General features: G+C 44.7%; 1 protein-coding gene across 1 annotated transcript in view; it reads left to right on the forward strand.

Moving 5' to 3' along the window:
* Nucleotides 1-22,227, forward strand: part of LOC141140966 (G-protein coupled receptor 54-like) — a 310,484-nt gene that overhangs the window by 281,252 nt on the left and 7,005 nt on the right. The window contains exon 4 of the mRNA XM_073628604.1: nt 21,103-21,341. Coding sequence (XP_073484705.1) covers nt 21,103-21,341 — 239 coding nt within the window. The remainder of the gene's footprint in view (nt 1-21,102; nt 21,342-22,227) is intronic.

The following is a 22,227-nucleotide window of genomic DNA, read 5'->3' on the forward strand; positions in this document are numbered from 1 at the left end:
CTTAAGTCCCAGCTATAAGGCCCCATTTTCACTGTTTCAGTTTTCCTGAGTATTGGAAGGAAAACCATACAGAACCATCAAATAAACATCTTTACCACTGTAGCAAATGGTGTTTATGGGTTATAGTTTATCAAAATGCAGCCTTCAGCTTTTCCCTCTGATTTTCACAAAAATATGCACAAAGCGCATATTTTGCATTTTACCGCATCCTGGCATACAACACACATAAAAACTGTAAGGCTACTTTCACACTGAGGCGCTTTACAGGCGCTACAGCAATAAAAATAGCACCTGCATAGCACCTGTAAAGAGCCTCTCCTGTCTCTCCAGTGTGAAAGCCCGAGTGCTTTCACACTGGAGCGGTGCACTTGCTGGACGGTAAAAAAAAAGTCCTGCAAGCAGCATTTTTGCAGCGCTGTAGGAGCGGTGTACACACTGCTCCTAAAGCTCCCCAGCCCATTGAAATTAATGGGGTAGCGCCTCCAAACCGCCGGCAAAGCGTCACTGCAGTGGTGCTTTGCGGGCAGTTTTAACCCTTTTTAAAGCCTTTTTAACCCTTTTTAAACCCTTTTTAACCCTTTTTAAAAGCGGCTGCTAAACCTGCCGATGCCCGCGCGCCCCAGTGCGAAAGTAGCTTAACTAAAATGAATGAAAAGTACATGTGTTTTTATATATGCAAAAGTGCTAATATGTCCACAAATTGACACACCTATACAAACTGATACAGAAAATGATTTCAGAGATGAGTACTATCCCCTTTTCCACCACATGAATTTTACAAATGCCTATTTTTTATATGACAATGACAGAAATTAAATAAGCAAGCCCTTATACAGTACAATTATGCTACCAGTGTTTGTGAAATATGTAACCTAGCATTGTCCTCACCCGAGCCATCCTTCAATCAGCTTTGGGTACAAGCACTGGCATCTTGCCTAAGGGAAACCAGCAGTGAAGCCTTGAAGCTTCACTGCCCGTTTCCCACTACACTTGTGCAAGTTGCGATGTGCTTTGCAAATGGTCCCTCAGTCTTCTAGGACCTGTGATGTGTCCCAGAAGGCTGCAGGGGATGGAGGAAGGGCCCAACTCCCTCTTGGATCACCGCAGCAATCTGACCAAGAGTGGGAGCAGGTACCCGTCAAAATCAGGTACCCACCCCTCCCCAAAAAAAGTGCCAAACGTGGCAGAGGAGGCGGGGGGGGGGGGGGTGGAAATAAGCGGAACTTCACCTTTTGGTGTATCTCCTTTATTAGTATAGTTAAAGTAATACATTTTAAAAGACTGCTCCATTATGTACAGAACAGGGAGAGTAATGAGACACCTCTCTGTATTAAAATAATTAATAATAATATATTTTATTTAAGTAACAAGATACTATCATATAAAATACATCAGTAGAACCATGGTGCAAATAAATGTTCAGGTCACTGCAATTACAAAGATGTACTTCCTTCAAAAGACCAACAATGATAAGTCATCAGATAGGAAGATCTCAGCATTGATACTCTCGGATGAGAGTATAAACAGAAATAACAATATATAAAAGAGGGATAATAATCATTACCAAACAAGCTGAAGAGCGCACACCTGATCCACTAGGGACCAGCTGTGTAGCAATCCCAATTAGCGACCTATGACAGGCAATGCATTAAATGGCCATTTCACAGTGTAAAGGAACAGGGATGAGTCACTTCTTTGACCTGTTCAATTGTGTGTGCAATTTGAGCTTGGGCTCTTCAGTTCTGGAAACAGGCTGTTTGCAGAAAAGCAGCTCATATTTACCTGGTAAACATAAAACACTGAGCACAGAAAATTTACAGACCACAATACATTCTCTTTAACCATTCTGTTTAGGCATGTACATTTTACCTACATCATGTACATACTGTACACTGAGTGGAGTGACATGTCTACATGTCATGCCTGCAGAACATTATTGGTGACATGCAAGGAATGCACATACCCATCCTTTATCACCAGCTGATTGAGCACAGATTCTCTACATATAAAGTAAACAGAATATCCCAAAGAAAACATTTTTCCATACATCCTTATTAAGACTTATGCCGCGTACACACGAGCAGACTTTTCAACCGGACTGGTCCGACGGACCAAATCCGGCGGACAATCTGACCGTGTGTGGGCTTCATTGGACCTTCAGCTGACTTTTTCTGTCAAAAGTCTGAAGGACTTTAGATTTGGAACATGCTTCAAATCTTTACGTCATAACTCCGTCGGACCCAGTTCCTATTGAGAAATCCGCTCGTCTGTATGCTAGTCCAACGGACAAAAAAACGACGCATGCTCAGAAGCAAGTACGAGACAGAAGCGCTCGGTCTGATAAAACTAGTGTTCGTATTGTAGCTAGTACATTCCTCACACTGCAAATTCTGTGATCGTTGAATGCAGCACATTAATTGTCTTCTTTATAATGCTAGAAGAACGAAGTTGTTTTGCTGCTCATATTCACACAAAGTTCTCACAAACTGATTTCTGGATTGTTTCTCTTGATCTCATGAATTATATTGTATTTTTTAAAAGCCACATTTGTTTTTTGGAGTCATCTTTTATTATTTTTTATTTCATCAAGATCATTTTTTAAGATTGTTACAAAAATATTTAAATATTTTCTAGTGATCTCCATATATATATATATATATATATATATATATATATATATATATATATATATATATATAATTTTTTTTTTTTAAGTTTTTTTGTTTTTTTGGTGTAAAGTTACCACAAGAACATTAGATATTTTAATTTTTTTGGAGCCTCAATGAGGCTGTTGTCCCTTGTTAATTTTACATTGTCTTTTAAATATGTATTTTAATAAAAGAACATAGGCAAGTCTTTTCAGAAAATAAAATATCCATTTATTCTGGTTAACAAAATAAAGATGAAGTCAACGCTGGAGAAATTTTAGGAATTTGTGAAGCCTTTTGGCCCCAGGGCACACATCAAGTCTGTGGGAAAAAAAATTGGGATTTTGAGGAGTCCATATAATATAGGGAGCACAATAGAAAAACCATGAGTTTTGGAGACAGAGTGGTGAAGAAAGTGATTGACCCTCCTAAACGTCCTCCAACATTTTGGGATCGCAACGGCTTTTTTGCGTGCAGGAGATGCAAAGCCTGCAGGGAGGTCTCCAGACCTCTTAGAGGAATTGGTAGTTTCCTTTCCCCGATTAATAATCGCAGTTTCGGGATTAAACAATTCATTACATGCAACAGCACCTTTGTGGTGTATGCATTGAAATGTCCTTGTGGTTTAATCTATATAGGCCGTACAAAAAGCCTATTACAGGTGAGAATAGCTGAACACATAAACAACATAAAAATAGGCTATAAGGATCATAACGTCTCACTGCATTTTAAATTAAAACATAGTAGTGACCCGACGGGATTGGAATTTTGGGGGGTTGAACATCTCCAGTCCCATTGGAGGGGCATAAATCGCATCCGAGAGTTATCCAAACGTGAAACCCATTGGATCTATTCTGTGGATGTGATTGCCCCCAAGGGTCTTAACATAGAGCTTGACATAAATTGTTTAATCAGTGACACATAGACATACCCTGGGGTATGGTTCCAGTTTCTTTTTATCACAGTGTAATGTTTTATTATAATGAAATTTTGACTCCAATATGATCATTTTTTTTTATATATAGATGTTTTATGTACATATGTTTACATGTGGATTGTCATATGTTCATATATGTGCATATATACATTTTAGATATACAATTTTAATATATATTTATTTTAATATTCCAACAAATGTTTATCAGGTGCAATTTAGCGTATGCGATTATTCAATACGTGCTAGGAAATCGCAATGCAGTTTTTATCTTTATTTATAGGATAAGCAATGTATGATGTACAATTGCTAGACAATTCTTGTTTACTGAAAACTTTTATATTTTGAGAGTGAATATTTTAATCAGTTTTAATGAATACCGAAAGTGTGCTTGCTCAGTGATAGCTCTGCGGATCAATGTCCGCTCCGCATACACTGAATGATTGCAGGTATTCAAGGTACTTGTTTTTTATGCATTAGGTCAACTTCCACTAGAACCGGTATTATCATGCTTAATATGACCTGTGGGAGCATAATGTCCTGATGATGTTATTTCACGCATTGCTGACAGTATTTAGCACTAGGGGCGGGGATGTGTGAGTCATCCGGGCGTTTGCTTCTGCTGACGTGTGACGTTCTGCGGACGTGTCGCACAGAAAGTGACGCATGCGCTCCACCAACCGAGGAACCAGGAAGCGTGTGACTGTGGCTACACACAGGGAGTGCTCCTGACAGGTTTTCACGACTAGAGGACGCCATCAGGCACAGTGCACTTTGTTATCTTTGCTCAATGTTTATTACATTTTGGTACGCATGGTTTTAAGGGGATGTTTGGATGGTTTAAATAAAGATGTTTAGCAGTATCACGCTATGTGAGCATTTTTGTTTCTTCTACATATCCTATTGGAACTACTGGGAATAATACTGACATCTTGTGGTCGCTTTGGATATTGATGCAGATTTACTACTATTAATCAAGGCTTTTATTGATCTGATTTCTGGTGAGTGAGTTTTCATTGGGGACCCCAGCACATGGTGTATCGCTTGGTGAAAGGATTACTACCCTCACAGAATACATCTTGATTATTTATTGGTGGGACTCTGGCTATCAGATCCGTGTTTGAACTTTCTGAATTAGATTAAGAAAGAGACCTGTTCAATTGGGGTGCACAGCGCTGCTGCAATACTGAAGAGACACTTTATAGATTTATATATTTATAATTGTGTATTTAAATATTTATCTAATTTAATTGATTCATTATTGCCTATATCCATGTTCTACTATTTAAGCAGCTGCTACTAGTCATATAATCATTTATGTGCCGCACATACACCGTTAGAATATTGTACTAAGCGCAGAGCATTGTTGTTTTTTTGGGATGGGCATATACAACATACATTCATTCAGGGAGCACAATCTGGTCCAGGAATTGCAGAGATCAAGAGCAGCAGCAGATGACATATATGTCCCCAGGCTGTGGTACTACACCAGCCTGCGTCTTCCGTCAGACCAGACTGAACCCAGGCCATCACTTTCTTCTCTTCATTGCAGCCTTCCTTCCACGCTGCCCTGCAGCCTTCCCTGCAGCCTTCCCTCCACGCTGCCCTGCAGCCTTCTTTGGAGGCTGTGGCTCTGGTGGTTGACTTGTGGCAGGAAGAGGAGGAGGGGGAGGGGCTTGCAAATTTATTTGGGTGTTGACAGTGAACACGCCCTTCAGCCCATTGTGAATGACATGTGAAAAAAGTTTTTCACTGAGGAGGCGTTGGCCCTTCTCCATTTCGAGCAACCTGCTGGCTAAATAACAGCCATAGGCCTCTTCAGGTTTGGGGGGCTCTTGAGAAAATTTGTAGCTTCTCTCATGAGGTGCAGTGATGCCTCCTCTGTCACCGTCCCCTTCCTAGGCCTTTTTGTATGAAGGCGGAGGGGAGGCACCTGTGATGGAGTGCTGCTCCTACTGGACCCGGCCACCTCCTGGCTGACACTAACCCCTGCCTCCTCCTGGCTGACACCACTCCCGCCCACCTCCTGGCTGTCACTGGGCCAGGCCTCCTCCTGCCTGCCACTTTCCACACCTTCCTCCTGGATGAGCTCATCCTGTGTATAAAAAAGGGACATAGTTTTAGTTTTTGGTTCATCAATCACACACAATTTTCAGCTCATGACTTGCAAATTCAATGTGGATTTTATCCAAAAAATGATGTCTACATATCAATTGACAGTAGTGGCCAAAAATTGTTGTCACCGGCTTGAAAAAATGCTGGTGTCAGAATGATACTCTTTTATATGTAATAGAAGATCTAGTTAACATCATTAATATTAGGACACTAAATATGTCTAAAAATAATATACCTGGCTCCAGATGGTCACATCCGGTTCTTCCAAGATGGAAGTCCCAGGTTGGTCCTCATCAGCCTCTGCTGGGGTGGAGGGAAGGGTGGAGGGAAGGGTGCAGGGAAGGGTCGAAAGTGATTCCCTGGTTTCAGTCTGGTCATCAAGAAAACGTAGTTTATCGAAGTACCACAGCCTGGGCACATACACATCATCTGCTGATGCTCCTGATCTCAGGAAAGTCTGGATCTTGTTATGCTCCCTCCTATACATATTTCGCAAGATCCCAATTTTCTTTTCCAAAATCTCCACGGTTGCTTCTGGGATGAAAGTCTGCACAAATGCCAGAAGTTTCTCCAGCGTTGACTTACTGGTTTAATGTAACATTGAGGGTGTTTGACCTCCTACAGATTCCTCATCTCCCTGTACTTCTCAATAAATTGTGTGAGAAATTCAGGGTCCTTAAATTTAGTATTCATTTTTTCTGTAAAAGACAATAAACACTAATGTTATGCTAAACTCTCATAATCTTATCCCAACATAGGCCTCAATCTTTAAGCAGTATAGGCCGCTACAAAGTTAATAAAATTTACCTTCGTCTCTGACGCTCGCAACTTCAGTTCTGCTTTCCTCTGCACACCGAACGTACGTACAGCACATGCGTGTTAGCTTTATACTCACTGCGCATGCGTGAAACTTAGCCTGCATCGCCCGCCCCTGACGTTCTATTTTAACGCATATTCTCCGCCCCCTTCTCTACGCACAGAACGTACGTACGGCATATGCATGTTAGCTTTATACACACTGCGCACGCGTGAAACTCCGCCTGCGTCCCCCGCCCCTGACGTTCTTTTTTAACAAATATTCTCCGCCCCCTTCTCTCTACGGTGCGCAGTAGGAGCAACAATGGCGGAGACACAGCAGGTGTGTACTAATTCTTCAAATAACGAGGAAAGCCCGGAGCCCAGAACGTCCCGATTCGGGAAGAGGAGATTTAAGGCCTCCAATATGGCCTTTGAAGAGATGGTGGAGATGGTAGCTATTTTGCTAAAAAAAGATTACAATGGGAAGCATGGACCGTATGCCCAGCCTAATTTAAGAAAGGCAAAAATAATGTTGAAAGTGGTGAAGACCCTGCGTCATCATTTTGGGGTCAGCTAAAGATCAGCTGAGGAAACGCTGGTCCGACCTAAAACTCAGGGAGCCGGATCACTACAGACGAATCCAGAAAGTGCTGAAAAAAAGTAAGTACTTGTCATGTGTTCCTTTTCTGATTATTACCTTGCATGCTGCTCCATGTGCTTTTCTTTACTGTACAATTTTTAAATTGTTAAACGTTCGTAGGAAACATCGTTTGTAGTAAACATCGATTGAAAAATATATACAATGTATTTAGTTGATACAGGGTTTAAACTACATTTTGATCTTGGTAATTTGTCTTATTAAGAGAAGTTTAGGACATTGTTGTCTAGATGTCTTTGAAACTGGAATGAAAAGCAAACTTCATTCAGTGGAATGTAAGGAGAGGACACTCAGCAGCTGTTTACACATCTGGACTCAGGAGCACTAGTGTGGGACACCAGAATACATTTTTTTGGGTAACCCACACAGGTGCTCCAGTGGATACTTGTTGGGATGTCTCTATCTGTGAAACAAGGCCAAAAAGGTAAGTATTCCAGCTTGTTTCAAAGGGAATTTTAATCATGTCTTCAACTTGGAGCTCTGTTGGAGCTCTGCCCAAACAGACAGACAATTGTACACCACTTCAATACAATGTTTCATATTCCTATTCCTGGACTCAAATATCTGTGTGCTAAGTATACATTTTATTTCATTCTCATAGGGGAGAAAAGACTCAGACAACCTGATCCCAGGGACCCCCGACCTCGCCTGCCGGATTGGGAAATCAGCCCAAGCCCCACGGAGGATGTGGAGGAAGGAGAGGTGGAGGAAGTGGACGACATGGGCACCCCACCAGGTGAGTGTCTGACACCCCAGCTTATGGTAATCTATGTATGCCTGCATATTTCTAAATACATCTTTTTTTCATCAAATTTAGGTGACCTGGTTGTGGAAGGGGAAGAAGCGGTGGAAGCATGTCGAAGTACCAGCGCCCCCCTGAGGATGTGGAGGAAGAAGAGGTAGAGAAAGTGGGTGAATATGCACCCCACCAGGTGAGTGTCTGACACCCCAGCTTATGGTAATCTATGTATGCCTGCATATTTCTAAATACATCTTTTTTTCAATAATTTTAGGTGATGTGGAAGGGGAAGCATTTAGCACGGACAGTGCACAAAGATTAGTTGGACAGATCATGGCCTGGAATGGGGATATTGATGCCATGCGCACGAGCCTGGACCTAATGCTTAATCTGCTGGACAACATGCAGCAGGAAATGAAGAACATGATCGATGTTTTGGGGAGAATCTAATCCCTTTTTCACAAAAAAAGCATTGATCATGTTCTTCATTTCTTTATTTGCTGACCCCATTCTGGGCTTTGACTTTGAATAATTTTATGCCTGTTTGTTAAAAAACGTAAAAAAAAAAAATAGAGGCCTGTATGTTAAAAAAAAAAAAAAATTAAAAATATATAAAAAAACAGAGGCCTGTTTGTTAAAAAAAAAAAATAAAAATAAAAGAGAGGCCTGTTTGTTATAAAAAAATAATAAAAAATAGTGACCTGTTTGTTAAAAAAAACAAAAACAAAATTTAAAAAGTGTCCCGTTTGTAAAAAAAAAGTTATTTGGTGTTTACAGCAACAATGGGGCTTATTTACTAAGGGAAAATACACTTGGCACTACAAGTGCACTAGGATAACCTAGGAGACAGCCAAAAAGAAAGGCAAGCAATAAATACATTTTTAGATTTTATCTGATCATTATTTTTTATTAAAACAAATTAAACGTTGTCTGGCATTGCAATGGCCCCCCTACCCATAAGAAATCAACATATTTATCCCGAACTTGACGGGCGCTTTGTGGGGCCAAGCCAGTACGGCCAGTATCCAGGCCCATCAGAGGATTCTCTATAAGTCCGGCCTCAGGCCCAGGTGATGCAAGATAATTGCTCAAATGTTTGTGTAAATAATTGTGCAGGATGCAGCACGCTAGGACAAGGTGATTTCGTTTGTAGTCCGCCATGTGGATAGTTGTCTGAAACAGGCGGAACTGGCTGGCCATTATCCCGAAGGCATTCTCCACAACTCTTCTCACTCTGGCCACCCCTCCTCTCCGGGGTGAGGGTCCTTTGGAGGAATGGCTTCATCAGGTGCTCGCCCAGACCGAAGGCTTCATCTGCAATGAAGACAAAGGGGAGTCCTTCCACGTTATCCGCATCAGGTGGCAATCCCAGACCACCACTCTAGAGACGCTGGTAGAACTCCATCTGGGCGAAGACTCCTCTATCCGACATCCAGCTATTCTTCCCCACGTCCACATACAGAAATTCATATTGTGCCGACACCACCGCCATTAAGACAATGCTATGAAGCCCCTTATAATTAAAATAGTATGACCCCGAATGGGGTGGTGGTACGATGTGGACGTGTTTCCCATCTATAGTCCCTCCACAGTTGGGAAAGTCCCAACGGGTGGCAAAATGGGATGCTACAGTCTGCCATTCCTGTGGCATTGAAGGAAACTGGGGAGTCAAACAAGAAAACAAAAATATAAGTACTTTTGCACATAACATTGCAAGCACATTACACAAAAAACATTATTGCCCAGCATCAGTATAACATTAATTGCAAGTATTATTTAAAGACTAAAATATAAAGCCCACTTATCAGATTCCTCACCCCCTCCGATGGCCCATTGATACATTTTGGGGGGGGGGTGAGGATTCTAAATCAATTTAAGGACACACAGACCATTTGAAGACATTTTAGTGTGGGGGGGGGGGGATTCTAAAGCAATTTAAAGACACACAGACCATTTGCAGACATTTTAGGGGGGAGAGGGGATTCTAAATCAATTTAAGGACACACAGACCATTTGGAGACATTTTGGGGGGGGGGGGGGGTGAGGATTCTAAATCAATTTAGGGACACACAGACCATTTGAAGACATTTTAGTGGGGGGGAGGGGATTCTAAAGCAATTTAAAGACACACAGACCATTTGCAGACATTTTAGGGGGGAGAGGGGATTCTAAATCAATTTAAGGACACAGACCATTTGGAGACATTTGGGGGGCTGGATTCTAAAGCAATTTAAGGCCACACAGACCATTTGGAGCCATTTTAAGGGGGGGATTCTAAATCAATTTAAGGACACACAGACCATTTGGAGACATTTTAGAGGGGATTCTAAAGCAATTTAAGGACACACAGACCATTTGGAGACATTTTAAGGGGGGGGGGATTCTAAAGCCATTTAAGGACACACAGACCATTTGGAGACATTTTAGGGCAAAGCACTACAATGGAGCTGACAAAATACATTGTTAAGTGACTAGACTAGGTGGATATGGGCCCAGCATAGCATGCTGGGGAGGTTAGTGAACGCAAATATGCATGCAGGACAGAAAAGAGCATTAAGAAATGACAGCATGCATGAGGACAAAGGGGACATTCACACTATATTGCAATCATGGTAATTAGTGTTTGAGTGAAGAAATACATTACATTAGCAAACATTAAATACAATAAAATGTGATGTTAAAGGATAAAATTCTTACCTTAATATAGTCCTTCTGCAGGACCTGGGTGATGGCAGAACAGGTCTCTGCGATAATGATCCCCAGAGCCTGGGATGAGATGCCTGTCAAGAACTTAAGGTCCTGCAGGCTTCTCCCCGTCGCCAAGTACCGCAACATGGCGACTAGCCTCTGCTCCGCAGTGATGGCTTGCCTCATGCAGGTATCCTGCCTGCTGATATAAGGGGTCAGCAAAGCCAACAAACGGTCAAAAACGGGGTCCGTCATCCGGAGAAAATTCCTGAAATCCTCAGGGTTATTCTCACAGATCTCACGGAGCAAAGGCATGTGAGAGAATTGGTCACGCTGGAGCAACCAATTCTTCGTCCATGAACTCCTCCTCGCCCTGTTCATGGACTGGGTTGGGCTGAAGAATAAACTACAGCACCAAGCACATACAAAGCACGAGCTCCACGACAAGAACATACCCACAACATGGATTCAAAACGGTTGGCTGGTCACAACAAACTTAATAGAACGCACTGAAGAACAGCAAGGCCTGTGAAAAGTGAGCTGAAAATCAGCAACGAGCAGACATTAACACACTGAATAAATCAATGCGAACTGACTACACGCACTGAACAGCATATAAAAATCTCACAAGCACAAACTGAACAACAGTTAAACGATCTGAAAAATACGAGTCTCACAAGCGCGAATTGTCTCTCACTCTCTCACCAAACTTCTACATGAGATAAACACGAGATTAGCAGAAGGGGCCCAAAGGGTGATGCACAAGCTATTGAACTTCCGTTTTATAGTCTCGTCGGACCTGTTGTCGGACTTTGGTGTAAGCGTGTGTGTGTGCAAGTCCGTTCGTTCGAAAGTCCGTCGGAAATCCGTCAAAAGTCCAATGCAAGTCCGCCGGAATGACTTAGTTGCTGAAAAGTCAGCTCGTGTGTAAGCGGCATTGAAAAACATCAGAAACACTGCTGCTTTTCTAGCCATGAGTTACTTAGTCATAGAGTTTGGTGGCTGAAAGGTATCAGCATTATGGTGTTTTTAATATCTGCTGAAAAAAAAACCTTTTATGGGAAATGCATGTTGTTTGCTGATTTTTTCTATACTTCTAACTGCATAATAATACTGAAATTAAGTGCATAATGTTCATAAGAAGACCGTCCAACCGCATACCAAATTAAGCAGGATCAGTGTCAAACTGACCCATTGCCCAAAATTGTATTTACCCAGTTTGATTCCTGCACCTCTTTTGATACAGGATTGTAGCTTGTTGTGTGCCCCCTTGGACTGGAGGGCCAGGGGCACCTGCCTAATGGTAGTCTGCTGTTACAAATGGAGGTCACTGGCTAGCTAGCAGGGGTGTTTAGTACTAGTAACTTCCTCAAACCAGCTGCAGTGGTTCTTGATTTTTTATTGTGGCTCTTTTCTGGTTCTTTAACAGCAAAACTAAAGGTTCAGCAAGCCTAAATGGTCTCATGAGGCTAAGGAATTCTTGTGAGCCTAAGCATGATTGCTTTTGGGGAAAGAAAAACCATAGTTGCCATCTTCCCAGCCCTTCCATCACTCTTGGGGAAAACTGCAAACCAAGGAGATCAAAAAAACAGCAGGAGCTATAGCTTTCTTTATGAGGCTGGGTGATGACTAGGGATGAGCCGAACACCCCCCCCCCCCCCCCGGTTCGGTTCGCACCGGAACCTGCGAACGGACCGAAAATTTGCATGAACGTTAGAACCCCATTGAAGTCTATGGGACTCGAACGTTCGAAATCAAAAGTGCTAATTTTAAAGGCTAATTTGCATGGTATTGTCCTAAAAAGGGTTTGGGGACCCGGGTCCTGCCCCAGGGGACATATATCAATGCAAAAAAAAGTTTTAAAAACAGACGTTTTTTTCAGGAGCAGTGATTTTAATGATGCTTAAAGTGAAAAAAAAGTGAAATATTCCTTTAAATATCGTACCTGGGGGGTGTCTATAGTATGCCTGTAAAGTGGCGCGTGTTTGCCGCGCTTAGAACAGTCCCTGCACAAAATTACATTTTTAAAGGAATAAAAGTAATTTAAAATTGCTTGCGGCCTTAATGTAATGCCGGGTCCCGACAATATGGATGAAAATCAGTGAGACAAATGGCATGGGTACCCCCCCCCCCAGTCCATTACCAGGCCCTTTGGGTCTTGTATGGATATTAAGGGGAACCCCTGTCTGTGCTCCTCTTCAGAAGATTTCACCTCACTTTCTGTCACAATGACAAATGTTTTTAGAAGATTTGGGGTTTTTAGTGAAACAAGGATTGGTGATAAAGCATCAGTGGAAAGGAGAAACGTTTTTCCCATATTAACTCTTACAGGAGAGAATTTCCCTTCCTAGGGGTAGATTTCATCTCACTTCCTGTTGTCTCCTTCCGTTTGCAAGTAGGAGTCGTTTGTAAGTTGGATGTTTGAAAGTAGGGGCCTGCCCTATATACTCTGCAGAAATTGGGGCCTTAGGTGTTGGTGTTGCCACAACACTGTAAGCCCTCACAGTTACTCTTGGTGGGCGCAGGAACGGGCCCTGCTGTGAAATATTAGATCAAGAATTGTAATTACATGCCCCTGTTGAACAGGGTCAGAAAAATTGGGCCTTTGGTAGTGGTGGTGGTGTTGCTGGTGCCACAACACTGTAAGTCCTTACAGTTACTCTTGGTGGGCACTGGAACAGGCCCTGCTGTGAAATATTAGATCAAGAATTGTAATTACATGCACCTGTTGAACAGAGGCAGAAAAATTGGGCCTTTGGTGGTGGTGCTGGTGCCACAACACTGTAAGTCCTCACAGTTACTCTTGGTGGGCGCTGGAATGGGCCCTACTGTGAAATATTAGATCAAGAATTGTAATTACATGCACCTGTTGAACAGGGGCAGAAAAATTGGGCCTTTGGTGGTGGTGCTGGTGCCACAACATTGTAAGTCCTCACAATTACTCTTGGTGGGCGCTGGAACGGGCCCTGCTGTGAAATATTAGATCAAGAATTGTAATTACATGTCCCTGTTGAACAGGGACAGAAAAATTGGGCCTTAGGCACTGGTGCTGGTGCCACAACACTGCAACCCCTCACAGATACTCTAGTTGGAGTGCAGGAACGAGCCCTGCTGCAAAGAATTGCATCAAAAATTGTAATTACACGCCCCTGTTAAACAGGGGCTGAAAAATTGGGCCTTAGCCACTGGTGCTGGTGCCACAACACTGCAACCCCTCACAGATACTTTAGTTGGAGTGCAGGAACAAGCCCTGCTGCAAAGAATTGCATCAAAAATTGTAATTACACACCCCTGTTAAACAGGGGCTGAAAAATTGGGCCTTAGCCACTGGTGGCGGCACCCAGAAACAAAAATATTCTTACAAGCTATCAGCATGATCATTGAGGAGGAAGAGGATAGTCACTCAGCATAACAGGATAGTCACTCAGCATTAGCATAGGCAGACTTGAAGGGATCTGACATTTCAAACAAATTTATTCGGTTACATCAGCATCAGGTGCTTGGTATCTGGTGGTGATCCAAGACTGATTCATTTTTATGAAGGGCAGTCGATTGACCGAGTCGGTGGACAGGCGCACCCTGTGATCGGTTACAAAGCCTCCAGCAGCACTGAATGTGCGTTCCAAGAGAACGCTGGATGCAGGACAGGCCAGTAGCTCAATTGCATACTGTGCAAGCTCTGGCCAGTGATCCATCCTCAAGACCCAGTAACCCAGAGGATTTTCGGTGGGAAAGGTGTCCAAGTCAGATCTTGCCCCTAGGTATTCCTGTACCATGTAAAACAGACGCTGGCGATGGTTGCTGGAACCGATCATACCTTGGGGCTGCGGACTAAAAAATTGTCTGAACACAACAGTCAGACGGCCACCTTCTCCACCGCTCCTTCTTTGACTGACCGAAGCCTTGGCAACACGTTGTCCAGGAACAGGAGTTTGTAACCTCCCAGTCTCTGGAAACGCGTTGCACAGACCTTTCTGCAAGGCCTCCCGAAGATATTTTATCCACTGCTCCCTCTGCTACAGCAAGATAAGGTCTGTAACCTTACTCTTGTAACGTGGATCAAGGAGGGTTGCCAGCCAGTAACGATCGCTCTCCTTGATACCACGAATACGAGGATCCTTCCGCAGGCTTTGCAGGATCAAAGAGACCATGCAGCGTAGGTTTTCTGAGGCATTCGGTCCGGAGTCCTCTGGGTCACTAAGGACGACACGATCCGCAGCCACCTCCTCCGAGCCACGTACAAGTCCATGGGTTTCTTGGGACTGTAAATGATCCCTTAAAGACTGCTGCTGATGCTCTGTGCCAGGCTCCACCTCCATGCTGACACAATCCTCCTCCTTCTCGTCCTCTTCCTGTGTGATCGGCGGGCACGCAGTAACACTGTCTGAATAAAGGGGGCCTTGAGAGCTAAGGAAGTCCTCCTGTTCATTATTCCACGCAGCCTGTGCTCCAACAGGTGGACAAGGGGGACAGTGTCACTGATGCATTCACTGTCACTGCTCACCATCCTTGTGGCCTCCTCAAATGGTGACAGGACAGTGCATACATCCCTGATCATGGCCCACTGGCGTGGGGAAAAAAAACAAGCTCCCCTGACCCTGTCCTGGTGCCATAGTCGCACAGGTACTCATTGATGGCCCTCTGCTGTGTGTGCAGCCGCTGCAGCATGGCCAACGTTGAGTTCCACTTGGTGGGCATATCACAGATTAGGCGGTTCTTGGGCAGGTTAAATTCCTTTTGGAGGTCTGCCAGCCAAGCACTGGCATTATATGACTGGCGGAAATGCACACAGACTTTCCTGGACATCCTGTAAGCCCGGGTACCTGCCCAAGAACCAAGTTAAGGACCTGAGTCAAACAGGGCACATGGGTCAGTTTCCCCTGTCGAAGGGCGGAGAGGAGGTTGGTGCCATTGTCGCAAACCACCATTCCTGGCTTAAGTTGGCATGGCGTCAACCACCTCTGAACCTGCCCCTGCAGAGCTGACAGAATCTCTTCCCCAGTGTGGTTCCTGTCCCCCAAGCACACCAGCTCAAGCACCGCATGGCATCTTTTAGCCTGTGTACTTGCGTATCCCCTTGCACGCCTACAGAACACCACTGGTTCCAAGGACAAAGCACAGGAAGAGGCCATGGAGGAAGAAGAAGAGGAGGGGTGGAGGAGAGAGGTGTGTCAGAATCACCAGTAGTGGTATTTTGGAGGCGTGGTGGCGGAACAACCTCCAACACTACTGCACCTTGTCCTGCACCATTCCCAGCTGCCAGCAGAGTCACCCAATGCGCCGTGAAACTTAGGTAACGTCCTTGTCCATGCCTGCTGGACTATGAGTCAGCAGTAATATGCACCTTACCGCTGACCGCCCTGTCCAGCAAGGCCAAGACATTGCCTTCCACATGCCGGTAGAGAGCCAGAATCGCCTTCCATGAGCAAAAGTGGCGTTTGGGAACCTGCCACTGAGAAACCGCACATTCCACAAACTCACGGAAGGGGGCAGAGTCTACCAACTGAAAAAGTAGCAGTTGAAGTGCTAGCAATTTTGCCAAGCTAGCATTCAACCAATGGGCATGTGGATGGCTGGGAGCGAACTGCTTTCTGGGGCAGGGAAATTTGCCTGGTACAATCTGACGTTGGTGTACCGATAGCAGATTGCCCACAAGTACTTGGCTGTGACACACCTAATTCTATACCTTCATTCCTCTCAGTGCAGGTCTTGGAGAGGACTGAAGGTATAGTGGGGTTGGAGATCCCATCTTTGTTCTTTGGTGTCAGTTTTTTAGTTATGCTTGCCAACGAACTGCACGGCAGGTCAACATATGTCTGGTCAAGCATGTGGTGCCCAAGCGGGAGATGTTTTTATCCACGCGAGATACGCTTGAGACATATGTTGCAAATAGCAGCGGTGCGATCTGATGCACTCATCTCAAAAAGGCCCACACCAAAGAACTTTTGGAATAACGCACAGAGACAGCGGCACCCTGTACATGCGGAGCTCTGCGGTGTGATGCAGTCAGTGTGCTGCCCCTCGTTAGTGATGTGCCTCCTCCTCCTCTCTCCTATCAGGCACCCACGTGGAGTCATCATCCCCTCCCTCCTCATCACTGGAGCAAACCTGGCAGTATGCTGCAGCAGGGGGAACATGACTGCAAGATTGCTGTCCTTCTTAGGCACCCCCTCTGTCTGAGCTACTGCCTTCCTCTAGCTGAATACCATCATCGGAGCCTTCAAAACGCTGGGCATCCTCCTGGAGCATGTACCCAACACTGTGGTCAAACAGTTCGGAGGACTCCTCAGGAGGACATGGTGGGGCTAGGGAAGGAGTCACTGATGCCATTGAGCTGAGGGAAGAGGCCGCGTTGGCAGCTGCTTTGCCGGACAAAGTACCCTGAGCGTGGGTGAGAGAGGATAAGGAGGATGAGGACGTCTTGGTCATCCACTCGACCAAGTCTTCCGAATGTTGCGGCTCAACACGGCCAGCTGCCGAAAAAAAGGCCAAGCGTGTTCCACAGCCACGTGCTGATGAGGATGCACCGTCTCCACGACCAGCACTGTTGCCTCTAGACACAGAGCCTGCTTGCCCTCTTTTATTGGCTTGTGACTGTCTGCCTCTCCTTGTTGGCCTTCCAGACATACTATTGGCCTGCAGTGAGATGTAGCTGCACAAAACTGGGATGTATATATATATATATACCGATTATACTGCAGCTAGCAGAATCAACTGCCTGCCTGTAGTATTATTAGTATGAGAACACCTGCACTTGTCTTTAGGTAGCTATACTGTAGGTGCAACTGTGCAGGATACATAGTACAGTAACTGGAAATAAGTCAAGAGCCTACACAAGCACCTGGCTTCAAATAGCTATACTGTAGGTGCAACTGTGCAGGGTACACAGTACACTAACTGGAAATACTTCAAGAGCCTACACAAGCACCTGGCTTCAGGTAGCTATACTGTAGGTGCAACTGTGCAGGGTACACAGTACAGTAACTGGAAATACGTCAAGAGCCTACACAAGCACCTGGCTTCAAGTAGCTATACTGTAGGTGCAACTGTGCAGGGTACACAGTACAGTAACTGGAAATATGTCAAGAGCCTACACAAGCACCTGGCTTCAGGTAGCTATTCTGTAGGAGCAACTGTGCAGGGTACACACTACAGTAACTGGAAATACGTCAAGAGCCTACACAAGCACCTGGCTTCAGGTAGCTATACTGTAGGTGCAAATGTGCAGGGTACACAGTACAGTAACTGGAAATACGTCAAGAGCCTACACAAGCACCTGGCTTCAGGTAGCTATATTGTAGGTGCAACTGTGCAGGGTACACAGTACAGTAACTGGAAATACGTCAAGAGCCTACACAAGCACCTGGCTTCAGGTAGCTATATTGTAGGTGCAACTGTGCAGGGTACACAGTACAGTAACTGGAAATACGTCAAGAGCCTACACAAGCACCTGGCTTCAGGTAGCTATACTGTAGGTGCATTTGTGCAGGGTGCACAGTACACTAACTGGAAATACTTCAAGAGTCTACACAAGCACCTGGCTTCAGTTAGCTATACTGTAGGTGCAACTGTGCAGGGTACACAGTACAGTAACTGGAAATACGTCAAGAGCCTACACAAGCACCTGGCTTCAGGTAGCTATACTGTAGATGCAACTGTGCAGGGTACACAGTACAGTAACTGGAAATACGTCAAGAGCCTACACAAGCACCTGGCTTCAGGTAGCTATACTGTAGGTGCAACTGTGCAGGGTACACAGTACAGTAACTGGAAATACGTCAAGAGCCTACACACGCACCTGGCTTCAGGTAGCTATACTGTAGGTGCAACTGTGCAAGGTACACAGTACACTAACTGGAAATACTTGAAGAGCCTACACAAGCATCTGGCTTCAGGTAGCTATACTGTAGGTGCAACTGTGCACGATACACAGTACACTAACTGGAAATACTTTAAGAGCCTACACAAGCACTTGGCTTCAGGTAGCTATACTGTAGGTGCAACTGTGCAAGGTAGACAGTTCACTAACTGGAAATACGTCAAGAGCCTACACAAGCACCTGACTTCAGGTAGCTATACTGTAGGTGCAACTGTGCAGGGTACACAGTACAGTAACTGGAAATACGTCAAGAGCCTACACAAGCACCTGGCTTCAGGTAGCTATACTGTAGGTGCAACTGTGCAGGGTACACAGTACAGTAACTGGAAATACGTCAAGAGCCTACACAAGCACCTGGCTTCAGGTAGCTATACTGTAGGTGCAACTGTGCAGGGTACACAGTACAGTAACTGGAAATACGTCAAGAGCCTACACAAGCACCTGGCTTCAGGTAGCTATATTGTAGGTGCAACTATGCAGGGTACGCAGTACAATAACTGGAAATACGTCAAGAGCCTATACAAGCACCTGGCTTCAGGTAGCTATACTGTAGGAGCAACTGTGCAGGGTACACAGTACAGTAACTGGAAATACGTCAAGAGCCTACACAAGCACCTGGCTTCAGGTAGCTATACTGAAGGTGCATTTGTGCAGGGTACACAGTACACTAACTGGAAATACTTCAAGAGTCTACACAAGCACCTGGCTTCAGTTAGCTATACTGTAGGTGCAACTGTGCAGGGTACACAGTACAGTAACTGGAAATACGTCAAGAGCCTACACAAGCACCTGGCTTCAGGTAGCTATACTGTAGGTGCAACTGTGCAGGGTACACAGTACAGTAACTGGAAATACGTCAAGAGCCTACACAAGCACCTGGCTTCAGGTAGCTATACTGTAGGTGCAACTGTGCAGGGTACACAGTACAGTAACTGGAAATACGTCAAGAGCCTACACACGCACCTGGCTTCAGGTAGCTATACTGTAGGTGCAACTGTGCAAGGTACACAGTACACTAACTGGAAATACTTGAAGAGCCTACACAAGCACCTGGCTTCAGGTAGCTATACTGTAGGTGCAACTGTGCAAGATACACAGTACACTAACTGGAAATACGTCAAGAGCCTACACAAGCACCTGGCTTCAGGTAGCTATACTGTAGGTGCAACTGTGCAAGGTACACAGTACACTAACTGGAAATACGTCAAGAGCCTACACAAGCACCTGGCTTCAGGTAGCTATACTGTAGGTGCAACTGTGCAGGTTACACAGTACAGTAACTGGAAATACGTCAAGAGCCTACACAAGCACCTGGCTTCAGGTAGCTATACTGTAGGTGCAACTGTGCAGGGTACACAGTACAGTAACTGGAAATACGTCAAGAGCCTACACAAGCACCTGGCTTCAGGTAGCTATATTGTAGGTGCAACTGTGCAGGGTACACAGTACAGTAACTGGAAATACGTCAAAAGCCCACACAAGCACCTGGCTTCAGGTAGCTATACTATAGGTGCAACTGTGCAGGGTACACAGTACAGTAACTGGAAATACGTCAAGAGCCCACACAAGCACCTGGCTTCAGGTAGCTATACTGTAGGTGCAACGGTGCAGGGTACACAGTACAGTAACTGGAAATACTGTAAAAACAGAAGAACAGGATCTAGCTAAACTGAATACAGTGTGTGTATATATATATATATATATATATATATATATATATATATATATATATATATATATATATACAACACTTGGGATGCATATATATATATATATACACAATACACTGTAAGAGCAGCTAACTGACTCGACCTGCCTACTCTATCTAACTTAAATCAAATGACACTGTCTCTCTGTCTATCTCTCTCCAGTCTCCACCGCAACACACTACACAATGCCGCCACGGAGGCGGCCTTATATAGTGTGGGGCGTGTACTAAACCCCCTGAGCCATAATTGGCCAAAGCCTCCTTGGCTTTGGCCAATTACGGCTCTCTGTACACACAATGCTGTGATTGGCCAAGCATGCGGGTCATAGTGCATGCTTGGCCAATCATCAGCCAGCAATGCACTGCGATGCCGCAGTGAATTATGGGCCGTGACGCGCCACTCGAATTTGGCTCGAACGGCCCATATCATTCGGAATTCGGCGAACGACCGAACACACAATGTTCGACTCGAACATGTGTTCAACTCCGACACGAAGCTCATCCCTGGTCATGACTTTAAGCTCAATGGAGCCAGCAGAGTGACAAAAAAAGACTACAAAATATGTAATAAAGCCAAGGCGCAATCTTTAAGAATATATGCTACATACTGTGCTAAGGTTCCAGTGTCTGTGTAGATTTAATAGGTATTATGAGTCATGGCAAGACTTTTAGTTGCCATTTTGACCTAATAAACCCTTGCTTCAGTAGAATATATTGAAGACCATTAGAGCATTTAAGTTACCAGGCAGAAGCATAACAACAATTGTGAACACAGAACGCAATAGGCAGGCCAGGCAGGAAGTAATTACATAGAGATGCACCTAACTAATTACACTGTTGCATAGTAATGAGCTTTCCTTTTTAGAGTACACTTGATAACTTTTAACCCCATGACAGCTGTATGTAACATATAAATGTTCTGCTATTATTTTCAGGCTCCTTTGCATTATCCATTCCTTTTGGAATGTACCAGAAATTGAGTACTGGTTACTGGTATGGACCACAGACCTACTGCATAGAAGCTTTCCCTACAGTCATCCATCAGAAGGCTTTCATACTATACACCTTTCTCGCGGTGTATCTATTACCACTTCTAACAATTTGTGTATGCTATGCTTTCATGCTGAAGAGAATGAGCAGACCTGTTGTAGAGCCCATTGACAACAACTATCAGGTAAGCTGGGGGAGTAACTAACAAACAATAGACAGTGAGATGATCATCTGTTGCCAACTCTTTTTCATACTCACTCAAGCTACTCCAGCTGAAACTGCATTACCGTTGTATCTGAAAAGTAGCAGCCCCAGGATCTCAACAGAGTACACTACCACTGTTTACTTTTGGAGATAAACTTCCCAGAAGAGACTTCCACTGAATTCATCACCTCAATATCCACCAATAACAATAACTTTTTTGCTGATTCACCAGTCCAGCGCAATCTTCCACACACAAAAGAAAAACATTCACACTGTGTAACAATTTGCAAAAACCTAGTTTTGCAACATTTGCAAATATGTGGAAGCTGCACTGCCTTGTCACAGCCCCTCTGTATAGAGCACAGCCCATAGCAAAATAAAGAAAAATAAAAGAGCAGGGCTGCATGAAGAGCGGAACAAGGCTAGTGGGGGTTAATACTGTTGCCAGGCAACTAGAGCAGACCGTAGATTGGCCAGTTAAGTGTTGGGGGGAGGTACTGCAGGAGCTGGAGTGAGAGGTCAGGAGTGACCGAACATCTGGCCAGCAGACACGAGGAGAAAATCATTCAGTGCTGTGCCCTTCCCCTGCATTCCTGATGGAGGATCCACGGCGCCTGGCAGAGCAGCTCCGCTCGATGGCGGAATCAATGGGGACCGGTTGGCTGCAGAGCCAGTTTACAGCCTTGCAGGGTGCGACCGCTGTGGCTCCAAGACCTGCTCGGCGGGCACGCCCCTGGAGTGCTTCAGCCCCTCACAATCCCCGCGAGCTCAGCGCCATATTGGGAGCCCGGACTCGGACAATCCAGCCCAGCTGGCCCAGCCACCTCTGGCTGGAACATGCGCGGGTGTTGGGAGGAATCCCTGTC

This window comes from Aquarana catesbeiana, linkage group LG01 (genome assembly GCF_042186555.1).
Source record: "Aquarana catesbeiana isolate 2022-GZ linkage group LG01, ASM4218655v1, whole genome shotgun sequence".
NCBI lineage: Eukaryota > Metazoa > Chordata > Amphibia > Anura > Ranidae > Aquarana > Aquarana catesbeiana.